At 39.5% G+C, this 17,328-nt stretch overlaps 1 protein-coding gene across 15 annotated transcripts in view; it reads right to left on the bottom strand.

Annotated features, from left to right (window-relative positions):
• The window catches only part of DMD (dystrophin), a 1,568,405-nt gene that overhangs the window by 305,226 nt on the left and 1,245,851 nt on the right, over positions 1–17,328 (bottom strand). For all 15 annotated transcript variants that reach the window (XM_067466757.1, XM_067466754.1, XM_060770144.2 and 12 more), the window contains one exon: positions 4,273–4,462. In XM_067466757.1, the coding sequence (XP_067322858.1) occupies positions 4,273–4,462 (190 nt within the window). The remainder of the gene's footprint in view (positions 1–4,272; positions 4,463–17,328) is intronic.

The following is a 17,328-nucleotide window of genomic DNA, read 5'->3' as shown; positions in this document are numbered from 1 at the left end:
AAATATGGAAAACACAAGAATGGCCATCAGACTGGAAAAAATCAACTTATATCCCCATACCAAAAAAGGGAAATGCGAAAGACTGCTCAAACTTCCGTACAGTGGCCCTTATTTCTCATGCCAGTAAGGTAATGCTCAAGATCCTGCAAGGAAGACTCCAGCAATACATGGAGCGAGAGTTGCCAGATGTTCAAGCTGGGTTTAGAAAAGGCAGAGGAACGAGAGACCAGATTGCCAATATCCGCTGGATAATGGAGAAAGGCAGGGAGTTTCAGAAAAACATCTACTTCTGCTTCATTGACTATTCTAAAGCCTTTGACTGTGTGGATCATAATAAATTGTGGCAAGTTCTTGGTGGGATGGGCATCCCAAGCCACCTTGTCTCTCTCCTGAGGAATCTGTATAAGGACCAAGTAGCAACAGTCAGAACTGACTATGGAACAACAGACTGGTTCAAGATTGGGAAAGGCGTACGGCAAGGCTGCATCCTCTCACCCAACCTTTTTAACGTCTATGCAGAACACATCATGCGATGTGCGGGGCTGGATGAATGCAAAGCTGGGGTGAAAATTGCTGGAAGAAACATTAACAACCTCAGATATGCAGATGACACCACTCTGATGGCCGAAAGCGAGGAGGAGCTGAGGAGCCTTCTAATCAAGGTGAAAGAAGAAAGCGCAAAAGCCGGGTTGCAGCTAAATGTCAAAAAAACCAAGATTATGGCAACAAGAATGATAGACAACTGGAAAATAGAGGGAGAAACCGTGGAGGCCGTGACAGACTTTGTATTTCTAGGTGCAAAGATTACTGCAGATGCAGACTGTGGCCAGGAAATCAGAAGACGCTTACTTCTTGGGAGGAGAGCAATGTCCAATCTCGATAAAATAGTAAAGAGTAGAGACATCAGACTGGCAACAAAGATCCGCCTAGTCAAAGCCATGGTATTCCCTGTAGTCACCTACGGATGTGAGAGCTGGACCTTAGGGAAGGCTGAGCGAAGGAAGATCGATGCTTTTGAGCTGTGGTGTTGGAGGAAAGTTCTGAGAGTGCCTTGGACTGCAAGAAGATCCAACCAGTCCATCCTCCAGGAAATAAAGCCCGACTGCTCACTGGAGGGAAAGATACTAGAGACAAAGTTGAAGTACTTTGGCCACATCATGAGGAGACAGGAAAGCCTAGAGAAGACAATTATGCTGGGGAAAGTGGAAGGCAAAAGGAAGAGGGGCCGACCAAGGGCAAGATGGATGGATGGCATCCTTGAAGTGACTGGACTGACCTTGAAGGAGCTGAGGGTGGTAACGGCCGACAGGGAGCTCTGGCGTGGGCTGGTCCATGAGGTCACGAAGAGTCGGAGACGACTGAACGAATGAACAACAACAACACAAGATAATAGTATTTCATATTAGTAAGGAAACATATGCCTATAACAGGAATGGGAATTCTGTAGACCACCAGAAGGTGTTGGACTGCAATATCTAGCATTCTTTGCTTGTCTAGTCAATTGCACATATTTTTAATTGAAGAGGTATGGATAGAGGGTGAAAGAAAGAAACACACCAAGAGGAAGGCATGTTAAACAAACTATTATCGTGACCGCCTCCTACTTGGAAATCTACATCCCCAATGTGAAAGTCCATGTGGATCCAAAATAGGTCCTCACAGTCATTTACAAATCCACTGCTAAACCTCTATATTCAGCCATGAGTGATTGCCTGTGATGATGATAAACCTCAACAGCATGTAAAAATGGCTGAGCATCTGATCTTTACAATATAACTATGTTCATCTGTGCACCCTGATATGTGATTCAAGCATATATCCAAGGACAGCTTTAATGGCAGAAATAATAGGTTTAATGACAGAAACTGAGGTTTTATCAGTTGAAGAGGGGTCATTATGAAATAGATAAGATATGTCAAGCAAAAGAATTACCACTTCCACTTGAAATTGTTTTTATGTGCTGGGCTGAGTTCATCAATTCCAAGCACTGGAACTTTCTTCCCCCCCAAGAAAAGCAGAAGGGTTATTTGTTCTAGGGATTTCCTATAATTTCCCAGTCACAATAGGAATAACAAGAACCTTGCAGCAAGACCTAGGAAAGTGATGGTCTACTATATAATACCCAAAACTTTCAGATGAACTGCAATGAATTTCGTTTTCAATCTGGAAGTGACCTGCTTCCATTCTAGGAATAATAGAAAAATATGGATGGGTACCTTTTCTTGCTATATTATATCTTTTCTTGCTATATTACCTACTTTTAATTCATGTGTAAACTGCTCTGATGAAGAGCTTGAACAGCCGTCCTAGACTAGAAGAATGCAACTGGCTCATGTCTTTATGAGGAAATTGGTGTTTGAACCTTATAATTCTGTTTCATAAATCTGTATAATTTTATCATCCTCATGCCCCTAACAATATATAACCTAAATGGATCTACACAGGAATAAGTCTGGAGAATCCTAAATTTTGGTTTGTGGCCTTATGCAAAAGACAAAATCTAAAAGCTTTATTCCGAGTAGACTTGGATTGCACCACACATCTCTGAGAGAAGAAGTCTAGCACAGGTCTACTCTGAATAAATCTCATTAAGCACAATGGGACTGATTTCCCCAACTATATGTGTGCATGCACAGACAGAGCAGTCCAGATTAGTGTATTGAAGTACAAAACTTTCAATTATAAAATAACATCCTGCTGGTGGTAAATTGTAAGACAAAGATAAAGGGTAGACGATCTTGTTGTTTTTAAAGAAACAGCATAAATGGCACCTCCTGGTGTTAACTCCTCAACCTATTACCCCATCTGAATGCGCACTGTTGACGTAAAGGACTTAAGTAATACAAATGTTCTGCACACCAATTTACTTGTTGAGATGATTTCCTTTTTAAAGTGGCTTGAAGCATTATTGGTAGCAGGAATGTACTGGCTGCCCTGTTATAACTTCTATTTGTAAACTACAAAATGCAGAGTTGGGCAAATTGTCTTTTTGGATGTTACTTGGAAAGTATGACACAGCAAATAGATTTTATCAGATAAATCTTACTATATTAAAAAATCAAAACAATAACCATATATATTGCTCCCCTGTGCTTCTGTCCATATATTTTTATTGCAAATATTTCTTAGTGACAAAATCACAGCACACATTTTAAGTGGTCCATCTGAGTTTCTGAGAAATTTACTTTCAGTAGCACTTTAGGTAATATTGTAAACTATTTCTTCAGTTTTTAGCACTGCATGAATATTTTCAGACTACTTTTTGACTCACAAATAATCATCTCATATTTAAAAATTATTCTGGATATATTTAATCCTAAGAGCAACACAATTGTATTCTGCAAGAATATCAGAAATACATGAAAATTGCCTATTTTTCATGGTGGAATTTATGTATGGGATGAGAAGAAATTAATTCCTTATGATTAATTAACACTGTAACAGAGCTAGCAATCAAATATTTGCCAACAGGCAGCTAACGACATCCTTAAAATATTTTATAGTCACTCAGATATATATACACACATCATGCTGTAGCAAATCAGATATATAGCCTTCCCTCCCCAATATGATCACATCCATGGAGACTATGAAGTGGAGCACTAACACAGAAATATAACCTTGCTCACAGAGCCACTTAAAACCTGGCAACTGGATGTTTTATTGCTAAGCTACTGTACACAGAAAAAAATGAAATATTCTAAAGCTGTCTTTGGTTTTTGCTTCCTCCTCGCAGGGAAAACAAATGTGTGACCTAATTATCACTAAGTAATGCAAGTTCAGCCATTGTTTATCTCATTCGCATGCATTAGAAGGAAGTCCTAATTTTCTCCCACAATATAAAAAATAGAACTAACTCATATTAGGTAAACCAGAAAAAAACATAAACAGTATTTATACTGCTGCAATAGGCACAAGGAACATAGGAGGTACTCACATATGTGAAAGATCTGTGACATCAAAATATCTGTGAGCATGTGTAATCTGTTTTTTTCTTCACCAGAAAAAGCTCTTGAATTCTTTATTTGTACCACATTCTTAACTGAGACTAAAATTAAATTTGTATTATATGTCTTTTTTTCTTAAACTAAACCTTTAAACTATATGTCCATCACATGTAAATACAAATGAAAATCCCATTCAGTGCCAAAAATGAATACAACTCCTTTTAAAAATGTGAGAATGAGGAAAAGGAATGTTCCTTTTCCCCAAACCGAAAGGTCTCATCCCTTTGACTACGAATAATTCTCTCATTTAAATCACTAGGCTTACCTGCCACTGCTTCATAAGCTCCCGAACACCTTGGGCATCTTCTAATATTTTCTCTTTGTGTGTGGCATCCTGCAGGACATTAGCAGTCGTCTCTGCTTCTGTAAGCCAGGCAAGGAACTTTTCCAGATCCAAGTAGAATTGTTGCAGGAGCCTCAGGGCTGCTTCTAATGCCGCTTCTCGCTCACCAACTCTGTGAAAACACAAATACAGTCCAATGTGTCACAGTGATTGAAAGCATAAGGAGAGTTTATTTCTATAGAGGCAGATAGAAATAGAGCAGGTGAGTAGTTTTGAGGAAACCCAGAGTCTGCCTACAGTACACATGACACTGCTATAGCACTTCAACATCACTTAGGACGCATGCATATAAACTGTAGAATTAATGCAGTGCTCTTATGGCTCAATGCTATGGAATCATAGGATTTGTCATTTTACAAGGTCTCTAGCCTTCTCTGGCAATGAGTGGTGGGGTCTCACTAAACTAAAAATCCCAAGATTCCACAGCATTGAGCCATGGTATTAATTCTACAATTTAGATGCGTCCTTTGAGGGAAAAGCCTTCATCCTATGGCATCTTAGGGTTTGTAGTTTGGTGAGAGATTTAAAATACTCTATTTAATAATTTTATTTATAACCCACCCTATCTCTCCAAGGGGACTCAGGGTGGTTTCCAACAAAGGATGGCAAACATTTAGTGCCATAAAACAATACAAAATGAACCAATATCCCCATGAATAAAACATCTATAACAAATTATAACAACTACTCACAAAGTTTAAATGATTAAATAAAACATATAAATCTATTAAACAAAATGAATCAATTTAAAAACAATTTAAAACAATGTTAAAAGCCACTGTTACATAATTTATCTGCAGCCAACAAACAACTATTACAGAAGTATAATCCATTCCTGTGAACCTCTGTTTTTAAGGTGATATTAAAGTACTATAATTCTGCAGTATGGACAAATCTAGGGCCATATAGTGTAATCCTCTAATGGATAACTTTGAAAATTTCACCAAACTACAAAGTCTAGCATTTTGTAGATTGGCTTTATGGCAATGACGGTGCCATACGCTTTTTGAAAGGTAGTTTAACATAGTATAATTAGTGAAATAATTGCACCGATTTTAATATCTGCTTTACTTTTTTCACAGGTTAACAGTCATTTATACTTTTTATAGAGAGCAAAAGTCTGCAGCCAAAGCTATTTGCACTGACCATTCAGAACCTTTTATAGCTGAACCTTGATCTTTTGGCAGAAATATGTTTTCAATTCACTTTCCCACAGTTTCTCGTCCACTACTTGATCATCTAATATTCATCTTGGATCTCCTAGTGTAAAGTGGAATTCTCACATGATCACTTAAGGAACCATTGTTACAGGGAGATGGAAAGGAAGGATATTCACTGTTATTGTATTTGCTTATCAGAAAAATTGATTTACTACCACTCAGGAAACCCATTGGTAAAAACACAGAATAAGAATGTTATATGGTTTTTGCTTAGATTTCATGAGTTTCAGGAAATTATTCTGTGCAAAATACATGTGGGGTTTTTATGAAAAACAAAAGTGTTCATGACCCACCTACTTCAAAATATAGATAAAGTATGACACTCCTATCCACGAGACCGATACCTGTGGTTTTGACTACCTGTATCCAAGAAAATACCATATTTCATCTCATAATAGTTACACATTTCTGACTATTAGGCAAGGAAAAACCTAACTTTATTTTCTGTTGCTTTTAAAAAATTAAATGCCTTACATGTGAAAGGGGAGGGGTAGGAGGAGGGATAATCCAACTTCAAGTAAATAGTCCATTTCTCTTTCTTTGTTAAACTGCAGAACCATTTGAGGGTGATTTTCCGTTCCTTCCTTCTTTCTTTAAAGGCAAGGCTGGTTAAGAACTAGAAAATGGGGGTCTCTGAATCTCTATTGTTCTCTCCTTCCTTCTTCTTCCATTTCAGAGTTTTTAAAAGCAGTTTAAAAACCCTGAAATTGATGTCTTTGGAACTCTTTTCCTCTTTTCTCCAAAGACCATGTTTTGTAAAAGGTTTTGGCAGAAGGAAGGAGGAGAGAAGAGTGGAGCTTCAGAAACCTCTACTTTAAAAAATTTTCTTGTTTTCGGAGAAAGAAGGGAAAATCAGCCCAAAATTCGGGTGCAACTATTGTGTGAGGAAAACACAAATACAATTTTTGACACTTTAAAAAATGAGGGTGTGACTGTTGTCATTGGCAACTGTTATGTGATGAAATATGGATGTCTTTTCTATGAATTTTCTAGGTTCTCCAAGCAATTCTAGGTTGTTTTCTGCAGTAAACTACCACAGAATAGCCATGGAGGACCTAGAAAATTTCTAGAGAGGTTAGCTCTCTAGGTATTTTATAGCTCCTCCAGGACAACTCTCTTGCAGAAATCATTCATTTCAATACATTTAACTATTATTCACAGCTTCTTATTTTCATTGTAAGTTCAGGAAAATGTCACTTGCAGATATTTAGATCGTACTGTATATGCTTAATGCAGGATGTGTGTTTTTGAGAAGAATTCTCATTTTTTGCAATGGCTTTTTATTACTTTTATTAGTTTTAAAAATTATAACAAATTAAAAAAAGAAAAATAGAAGGGTTAAGGATATGAAATGAGACTAGGCACACTTATAAATAAAACTTACTACATTTTTTACACTTTCTTGAAGCTGATATCCACAAAATAAACATTCACAAGTAGCTAAATAGTGAGATCTTCAGATAATTGAACAATAAGTGGGGAATGCTTATCTTCCCAGCCTTGGAATACCAAATAAAATAACGAGTATTTATGAAAGTTTTGGGTCCACACAGATTTACTTCAAATGCTATGCTAGGAGTTTTTAAACTGTTTAAATATTTCAAATCTATTTTAACTTTGTTTACTGTTTAACATCTATTTCTTTCCATATAAATATTTTATTGTTTATTTATTTATTTATTTATTTACTATTCTTATATACCGCTGTATCTCAAGCCCGAGGGCAACTCACAGCGGTTTACAAACAGCAAAGACAATAAAAACAGCAAAAGTTAATAAACAATGACAATTAATTTACACATTTCCATTAATAACTAATAAGCAATCCCAATACACAATTATTACAAACCCCATCCCCGATCGCCTCATCATCCATGCATGATCCAAATTCGTCGTCCATTGTTCCGTTCCTGTGTTCAATTACCAGATTGCACTGAATTACTCAAACGCCTGCACAAACATCCAGGTCTTCAACTTTCTATGGAATGCCATGAGAGATGGTGCCAGCCTAATGTCTATAGGAAGGGCGTTCCACAGCCGAGGAGCCACCACCGAGAAGGCCCTATCTCTCGTCCCCACCAACCGTGCTTGGGAGGCCGGCGGGATCGAGAGAAGGGCCTCCTCGGAAGATCTCAAAGTCCGGGTGGGTTCATAGGCCGAGACGCGGTCAGATAGGTATCTTGGGCCGGAACCGTTTAGGGCTTTATAGGCCAATACCAACACCTTGAATTGGGCCCGGTAGCAAATCGGCAGCCAGTGGAGCTGGTGCAACAGGGGGGTTGTGTGCTCCCTGCGCTCCGCTCCTGTTAGGATCATGGCTGCCACGCGTTGGACTAATTGCAGCTTCCGGGCCATCTTCAGGGGCAGCCCCACGTAGAGAGCGTTGCAGTAGTCTAGGCGGGATGTGACAAGAGCGTGGACTACCGTGGCCAAGTCAGACTTCCCAAGGCACGGGCGCAGCTGGCGCACGAGCCTGAGCTGTGCAAATGCTCCCCTGGTCACCGCTGAAACCTGGGGCTCCAGGCTCAGTGATGAATCCAGGATCACACCCAAGCTGCGAACCTGTGTCTTCAGAGGGAGTGCGACCCCATCCAACACAGGCTGTAACCCTATGCCCTGTTCGGCCTTGCGACTGACCAGGAGTACCTCTGTCTTGTCTGGATTCAACTTCAATTTGTTCGCCCTCATCCAGACCGTTACAGCAGCCAGGCACCGGTTCAGGACCTCGACAGCCTTAGTAGCAGGTGGAAAGGAGTGACAGAGTTGGACATCATCTGCGTACAGATGACACCGTACCCCGAAACTCCGGATGATCTCACCCAGCGGCTTCATGTAGATGTTAAACAGCATGGGAGACAGAATTGAGCCCTGAGGAACCCCACAAGACAATGGTTGTGGGGTTGAACAGGTGTCTCCCAATAACACCTTCTGGGAACGGCCCTCCAGGAATGACCGGAGCCACTGCAAAACAGTGCCTCCGAGACCCATTTCCGCAAGGCGCCCCAGGATACCGTGGTCGACGGTATCGAAGGCCGCTGAGAGGTCCAGAAGCACCAACAGGGACACACTCCCCCTGTCGAGCTCCCGGCGCAGATCATCCACTAAGGCGACCAAGACTGTCTCAGTTCCATGTCCCGGTCTGAAACCAGACTGTGCCGAGTCCAGATAATCCGTGTCTCCCAAGAATACCTGGAGTTGTGAGGCCACCACGCGTTCCAGGACTTTGCCCAAAAAGGGGAGATTGGAAACCGGCCGAAAGTTGTCAAATTTAGTGGGATCTAGTGATGGTTTCTTCAACAGCGGTTTTATTATAGCTTGTTTTAAGCTCGCTGGAATTTTGCCTTCCCGAAGGGAGGCATTAACCACCACCTCCACCCACTCAGCCAATCCCCCTCTGGCCTCCTTTAGAAGCCAGGATGGGCAGGGGTCTAGGATGGACGTGGTCGGCCTCATTCCTCCAAGTATCTTGTCCACATCCTCGGGTTTCACCAATTGAAATGAATCCATCAAAATGGGACAAGCAGATGGTCTTGCTACATCCACAGAGACTGCACTTAACATGGTGTTTCAATTTTTTACCTGTTGATATTGGTGTACACTAATTTAAGTCATGATAGAAATATTCTCAAAAATAAGTAACAAATGTTCTTGATGGAAGAGTGCAACACCTGCAAAAAAATCCTTCATGTTGGTATGAATGGCACAGCAAGGCACTTAATTTTAAACCTAAGAAATAAATATGTCTTGGGTTTTCAATTAATGAACTTTTGAGTGTGAACCTCTGTTGACATTTGCTCATGCTCCGAGACATGGAACTGGCTGCAATAGATTTGAATTGTATTACTTATCTAATATGTGTTTCTCTTATTAGCAATCACCATATTAAAAGAAATGGTATACTTGTAAAGAAAACTTCCTGGTAAAGTGTATATTCATGTGTGAAGGTCAATAACGATGCAAAACTGGCTATGGCTTCACCCTTAACAGAACATGTGAAGCCATAAACAATTTTTGCAGAGCTGAAGCAGCAAGGCTCAAGAAATGAGCAATCCATTCATCATGGGCTGAAATTTTGCTGAACACGGAGTCTAGGACAGTATAGTTACTGTATAAAAATAGATAAAAGCATGTTTGTTTGAACTCATCCTGTTAAGGATAAAGTGTGTGGAAATGAGCTATCACTTCAAAAACATGGATATGAAGGTCTTACTGTAGTTTTATTTCGTTATTAACAGTTATGTGTTTATTTGTTATTGCAGCAGCATTTTCATCTGATGTTCCTTGTCTTGATTTCAGTGGAAGGATAAGTCCAGTTTTAAAATCAGAAATTTAAAAGGATGCTAATTCATACAATAGACTATACATTTGACCATCAAAAGGATTGTGGCAAAGCTCACATTTCCAAAACTTAACCAAGTTCTTACAGCCCTTTGATTTCAAACCATGTCTATAACCATGACATTCCCTTAACCCTTTGGCTTTCTGTGTACAGGCAGTCTCAACAAACACACATCCAACTTACAAACAACTCATAGTTACAAATGGAGATGAGAAAACAGGAAGTGAGAGAAATCTACTCCTGAGAAATTCACTTCTGAAAGAGTTATCATGGGGAAAAGGTGTCTCTACTGAAGCATTATCACCAAGCCTTGTTTCCAATTATCACAGGGACAGAAAGTTAGCAGGAATCTTCTGAACAGGGGCGCAGGTAGCAAAACATACATACATACACATATTCCCGGAAATCCTAACAGCTGGTAAACTGACTGGGATTTCTGGGAGTTGTTAGCCAAAACACCTGGGGACCCACAGGTTGAGAACCACTATCCTAGAACTACACTTAAAAATGTAACTGTTCAGACTTACAAACAAATTCAACTTAAGAACAAATCTATAGAACCTATCTTGTTCATAACTTGGCAACTGCCAGTTATTTGTGGGATGCATGAAATAGAGGACATGTCACATTATTCTGCTTTCCTGTTCAATCAGAACCCAGAACCAATTTCTTGGGCTCTTTTTTTGTGTGGCTAATCTACATTTCAATAATTTGTGTGATACTGATTCTATGATAACTCTCAAAGTTTCTCTTTTTGCTTTGGCAGCGATGAAAATTTGAGCAATTTTTTCACTGATATTGCAGTTGCTTGTACTGGTGATGCTCTTATCCAATCTAATTTTGTTTAAAATAAATTTTAGTATCATTCATATTAAATACATTGTATTCTATTTTAATTATTTTGAATTTTAATATGCATGATCTATATGCTAATTATTTTATGCAATACTTTGTTTTATATCATTACATTTTAATATTACAGTTATTTAGTTTATATGCAAAGGGTCTATTGCAGGCATAGGCAAACTTTGCCCCTTGGGTGTTTTGGACTTTAAATTCCAGAACTTATCAGCTGCTAGGGATTGTGGGAGTTGAAGTCCAAAACACCTGGAGGGCTGAAGTTTCCCTGTGCCTAGTTTATTGGTCTAAGCATTAATAACAAAAGTGGAGGTGGGCCCATAAGTATATCTTGTATTGTTATATCTGATTTGCATTTTGGTCTGGGCTTTCCTGTTTTTAGTACTGTTTGTTATGCAATGGGAAGTCTTGTTCTCACATACTCATACTTAAAGAAGCACATTCCAAATAAGTAGAAATAGTTAGATGCTAGTTTATTTTATTTAGTTCATACATAAGATATGAATAAATTTGATTCATCCAGGTTTTTTACATGCTAATTAAAATCAATAAAGCCACTCATTTCCAACTTTTGAGGGCTCTTCTCAAAATGGAATAATCAATTTCTTTAAAAATTCTTTAAACTTAGGTGGGAGGGTTGTGGTCATGTTGGAGGACTTGAAAAGGAGATGAAAAAAACCTGGAAGAATCAAATTTATTCATACCTTTGGGAGATACTTCTGAGTCTTGGGGGGGATCTAAGTCTTGACAGAAGATGGAGAAGTTGGGGGGATGAATTGTGGAGTCAAGGACAGCTATAAGAGATGATGACGGGGTGGTCAGCTCATCTTTGGATGATGAGGTGTAAGATAAAAGTAGGCTCTGAAATTTTGTTGCTGCTTATTTTGTGTTGGGATTGGGTCCTGGATCTGCAGGTTGCTGCTTCTGTTCGTGTGTGTTTCGACTCAGATGGATTCTCGTGAGTGCGGATTTTCCTTTCTTTGACTTCGGACCAGTTTTGAGTATAATGCTGCCTATGTGGATTTTGGAACCTTGCAACTTTGGATTTGGCTTACTTCGACCTCGGACTTCGTTTGACCACGTCTTTTTCCTTGTGGCTCTTTGCTTGTTAACCCTTTACTTGCTGTGTTATTTTATGTGACTTTTGGAGCGCTTTGAGTTAATCTGGATTTTTTCTCCGGATAATCCGGATTATTGCCTAAGTTTATCTTGAACTGGTTGCTACTTGGACTTGAACTGGTTGCTACTTTTGAGTTTTGACCAAAGACACTGAGTTAAGTGTCTCTGAGTCCCCTTTGCTTTGTTAAAATAAACTCTACTTTTGGACATACTCTTGAGTCTGGCTCTTTAAGGCGTCTGCGTTCCGACATTTACTGTGTAAAGATAATTTAAACACTTAGCGTCCAATGTCAAAGAAGAAGGGACAGTTAGATCTAAAGGATAACATTTATCTAAAGGCGACTAAAGGTTGTCTAGCTAAAACTAAAGAAAATAACAAGGATGTCCTGTAATGCTAAGAGAGGTATAAACAGCAGGTTCCACTTGATTCTTTAATCATATGAAGACCATGTTAAAAACAGAGAAAACAACTGAAAAAGAAAAACATGGTAAAACAAACTTTTTATCAAAATAATTGAAATAATTACAAAGTGTAGGCTCGGGGTCTTCCTCATCTTGCTAAACATATGATCAAGGGGAACAGTGGCTATCCTGAGTACACTGTAGTCATTTAGCAGCAGTATTCCCCATGGCCAGTTTTCTTCAGTCTTAGGTGCTTTTTGTCATGAACAATGGCTTATTTGGAAGCAAGAGAAGAGATATGGCCAAGAAGGCAAGAAACCGTTGTGGCTGAAAAGCAACATATAAAGAAGAATATGAAGGAGTGCTTATATTTTTTGTCAACAGTGAGACATCTTGCTGAGGATAAAGAGGCCCAAGACCTGTCCTACTAAAAGAGTCAACCTAGGTTTTGGTTCTGTTTCACTTTAAGTTCAGTTGCAATTGAAGTTTATTTTCATTTCAGGTCACTAGAAATTCAGTTATGGTTTGACACAGATGAATGAACAGGTTCAGTTTCAGTTCACACGAGGAAATTAAAATTAAAAAGGCATGTTACAATGCTCATTTGAATATCAAGATGTCATTGCTAAGCACCATCCATAAGCAACATGAGTCCCTAAACATGTCACATTGATTCATTATTACAGACTCATACTTGAATATCCCCTTACAAAATTGACTTGTTCCTTTCCCATATTGAAAACCGAATGTGATGCTAATCTGTAATAAGCAATGAGAGAATGCTGGTAATTTCACATCATTTGAATTTTGGCACAATTCACCAATGGCTTCAGGCTATCACAAATCACTTCCACATAGTGTTTCTTTAATATTAACTTCCCAGTCATATAAGGAAAGTAGAATTCCCATAATGATCTTTTGTTCAGCTTCAAACCATGTATCCTCATAATGCTTGACATTTTGCTCAAGTCTTTCACAGGGTGGTGCCTCTCAGTCCTAGTGGCCCAGCAGCACTAACAGGTATCTCTCATTATGCTAAGAGCTGCATTTTCTAGTGTAATGCCCATGGCTATACTGTGTGATGGGAGAAAAATGTTAAAATATGCTGAATCTCCTCTAGAACAGTTACAGCAAGAGTCCACAAGTGCAGGATGCCCACTCAAATGAGTCTCCACTGCTCACTGTTCCCATGGCATGGAATGAGAATTTCTTTGTTTGTTTTTTTTTTTGGGGGGGGGGGGGGACTGAGGCAGCTCACTTATCTGAATCACTGGATCTGGACATCAAGGAAGCAGCCGGCTGCTTTATGCTTTGCTTGAGGCCCTACAGGATTTGCCACTGCACAAATAACGCTACTTACCAATTAGAACTACGGTTCTGAACCTGTGGGCCCCAGATGTTTCAGCCTTCAACTACCAGAAATCCTAACAGCTGGTAAACTGTCTGGGATTTTTGAGAGTTGTAGGCCAAAAGACCTGGGGACCCACAGGTTGAGAACCACTGAATTAGAACATAGTGTTTCAAGTAAGGGAGACAAACAGGGATTTCGCTGGAGTTCAGTTCACTTACAAAAAACATCCAAAACAAACAATATGAAATGAAAGTGATGTATATTTTCATGTTGATTTTTCCATGAGTTAAGTATTGTATCTTAACTCTTTTTTTTTTTTAAGAGGAACCATTCCCTTCTTCAGAAGAATGGTGAAAGCCATTAGTTTATTCCAGTAGCATCCCCTTTTCCTGCCATGGCACTGCTTTAGTCCTAAAATGCCTGGGTAGAAAAATGGTGATGTTTGGAAGTTGTGGCTCCCCGAGGTAGTGCTGGCATTTTTTCTTTTAGGTGAATGATTCTTGAGTTATCCATAGGTCACATCAAACTCCAAATTTTTGGCCCCAAATCCTGCCCTAAGATAAGTAAGTGTTAGACCCCTTGCTAGTTTGGCTCGGAGTTTCGGCCTGGACTGCTACCAATATGCAGACGATACCCACCTCCTTCTGCGCCTGGAGCAACGTCAATTCCAAACAATTTCACCCAATGTCTGGAAGCTCTGTCAAACTGGCTACGTGCTAGCAGACTGAAGGTGAACCCAGCAAAGACTGAGATTTTCTGGCATGGCCGCCCGGCAGGTCTGACTCCTCCATTACCCACCTTCGATGGTGCCGCCCTATCCCCATCGACCACTGTTAAGAGCTTAGGTGTCATCCTGGATTCACAGCTGACAATGGAAGCTCAGGTCGCTGCTGCCAGCAAACAGGCCTTTTTCCATTTACGACAAGCGAGGCAACTGGCACCCTACCTATCTGACGAGGCTCTGGCAACTGTCATCCATGCCACGGTCACGTCTAGGCTGGACTATTGCAACGCCCTGTATGTGGGCCTTCCGATGTCTACGACCCGAAAGCTTTGTATTGTTCAGAATGCGGCAGCCAGGCTACTCACAAGAACGCCCATGAAATGCCATATAACACCAGTGCTGCAACATTTACATTGGGTTCCAACTGAGTACCGTGGCCTGTATAAGATGCTAGTTCTGACCTTTAAAACTCTTTACGGCCAGGGTCCATCGTACCTTAGGGACCTCCTCTCCTTCTCCCATCATCGGAGGTCGCAACGACCAGCCCAACGTGACTTACTCCATATACTCAGTCCTAGAGAAGTGCACTTGGAAAGGACCAGACGCAGGGCTTTTTCTATTTCTGCCCCTGCCTTGTGGAATTCCTTGCTGCCCTACATGAGAGCCATGCGTGACTTAGGGCCTTTTACTCTCGCACTTAAGACCTGGCTTTTTACTAGAGCATTCGATCTCTGTTAATTTTTAATTTTTGTATGTATGTATTTTATCTTTTATAATTTAGCTGTAAATCGCCTAGAGCATTCTCGGATGGAGGGCGATTAATAAGTTATTAAATGATGATGATGATACATGGAAGACACTTCTAATGCAGTTCTCAGAAAGTATTTGGTTGAAGAGATTGGGATTGACTGTTCCACCACAGAACACATTTATATTTACAGAAAAACTACATGGCAAAATTAAGCACAACATTATAGAAAATCCAGAGTGTTTCATTTTCAGGGAAAATATCCCCTGGGGTGAAATTTTGCATTCTTTACTACATTCAAATACACATCACTACCAAGATTCTATAACAGTCAACAGTGGTGTCAAAACAGTATATTAATTACTTGGGTAAAATTCATTTAAGACAATATCTTGAATTCCAAAGGCACTTAAGTGTAAACTGATTATGAAAATAATTAGGTTTTAATGGCACCTACTTTCTTACTCTTAATTACTGAAGAAACAACTAAATTTAATAAGAGTGAAATGAACTGATAGCATTACACAAGACCAATTAAGAATCACAAAGGACAGTATTAAACTGTTAGTATGGTTTTAATTTCAAGTTGCTATCCCTAGAGGCTAAGCTTGATGGCCTTGCATCAATATTCCTTGCTATTATATAAGTGATCAGGGCACAATTTGCAGCCTTCCTTTTTTTAATAAAAATGTTTTGGCTACAACTGAGTGATTTGTCTAATGCTCACTAGTAACAATAAAACAAGATTATTTCCAGCAAACATTCATAATATGAGCTAGTTCTTAGATATGCTCTAAGTCCCCCTTCGGAGTTGAGAAGGGCAGTATACAAATATTGCAAATAAATAAATATATTCCTTTTACCATCCAGAGCCAACATTAAAAAAAGAAGAACTAAAAGGGGTGGGGGTTATTTGAATGAAAACTGCTAAAACCTTCTCCAAACCACCTTGAAATGTTTCCACTACTCCCTTAAATCCTCACATTTTTCAAAGTTAAAAAACAAAAATGGTCAAAATCAGTGATGTTAAAGCAATTCAAATGTGCCAGAATATGCCTCCATGGACTGTTGGAAAGGAGGTAAATGAATCTCACTTCTGTGTACTTTCCCACCCCTGATGTAGGAACTCAGTATGCTTCCAGACAGCGCCAGAATTCATGTTTTAAATCTAACCACTTCATCACACTAGCGAAAATATCTACTTAAAGTCTGGTTTCTGCCTCCTGCGGAATTCTGGGGTTTGTAGTGTAGTGAGGCCGTTAAAGACTCCTCCCTAAACTACAAACCCCAGAATTCTGCAGGAGGCAGAAACTGGATTTTTTTCTCTAGTGTGATGAGACCCTTAAGACAAAAAAATAAAAATAAATTAATAATCCTGGGACCTGACAGTCCCCTTCATCCTCACAGTCTTCCTCTGTAGATGGAGGGCAGACAGGGGACACCTGGTGGAAGCTTTTTTTTTTTTAATTGAAAAAATCCTCAGTTATTCATTAGACCTTGTATGAGCACATGTTAATATTTTAATATAAGCACAAGTAGATTTGCATGTGCACATATGAGGTCCAGCACATAATGGAGGGATTTTTTTAAAAACAACTTCTGTTTAAGATTATAAAGAGCAAAATAAAGAGTTTCCATTTGTGCTTCCTTTAAACCTCCTGTGTGTCCGTTTGACAGCCCAATCATTTGATCAACTGTTTCAGCCTTTTTAAAAGCACATGTGCACTGGAGCAGTCTACATAGGGGAAGAAAAGGAACACATGACTGCAAGGACATACAGTTATGCAAAAGTAGATTTCTTTTCAGGATGAATTGTATTTTAGGTGCACTTTTTTAACATGTGCTTTTCAGTTCTTTACCTGATCTCTCTGCACAGCCACTGCCTTAACCCAGTTTTGCAGCATGTGTAGAAGGCCCCTTAGGTACAGGGTATATTTAGCTTGGAGAAAAGAAAGACTAAGACACAGAGCAATGGATTCAAACTTCAGAAGAAAGATTCCACCTAAATATTAGGAAGACTTTCCTGTTAGCAAGAGCTGTTTAGCAGTGGAATATGTGGTAGCGTGTCCTTCCCTGAAGGTTTTCAACCAGAGTCTGGATAGCCATCTATCAGGGGTGCTTTGATTATGTGTTCCTACGTGGCAGAATGGTATTACACTGGATGGTCACATTGAACTCTATCATTCCTGAGTCTAATGCATTTTGTCCTTTCCTGTG

Source organism: Anolis sagrei, chromosome 3 (genome assembly GCF_037176765.1).
Source record: "Anolis sagrei isolate rAnoSag1 chromosome 3, rAnoSag1.mat, whole genome shotgun sequence".
NCBI classification, from domain to species: Eukaryota; Metazoa; Chordata; class Lepidosauria; order Squamata; family Dactyloidae; genus Anolis; species Anolis sagrei.
Note: the sequence above shows the minus strand (reverse complement) of the source record. Positions and strands in the feature narration are given on the sequence as shown.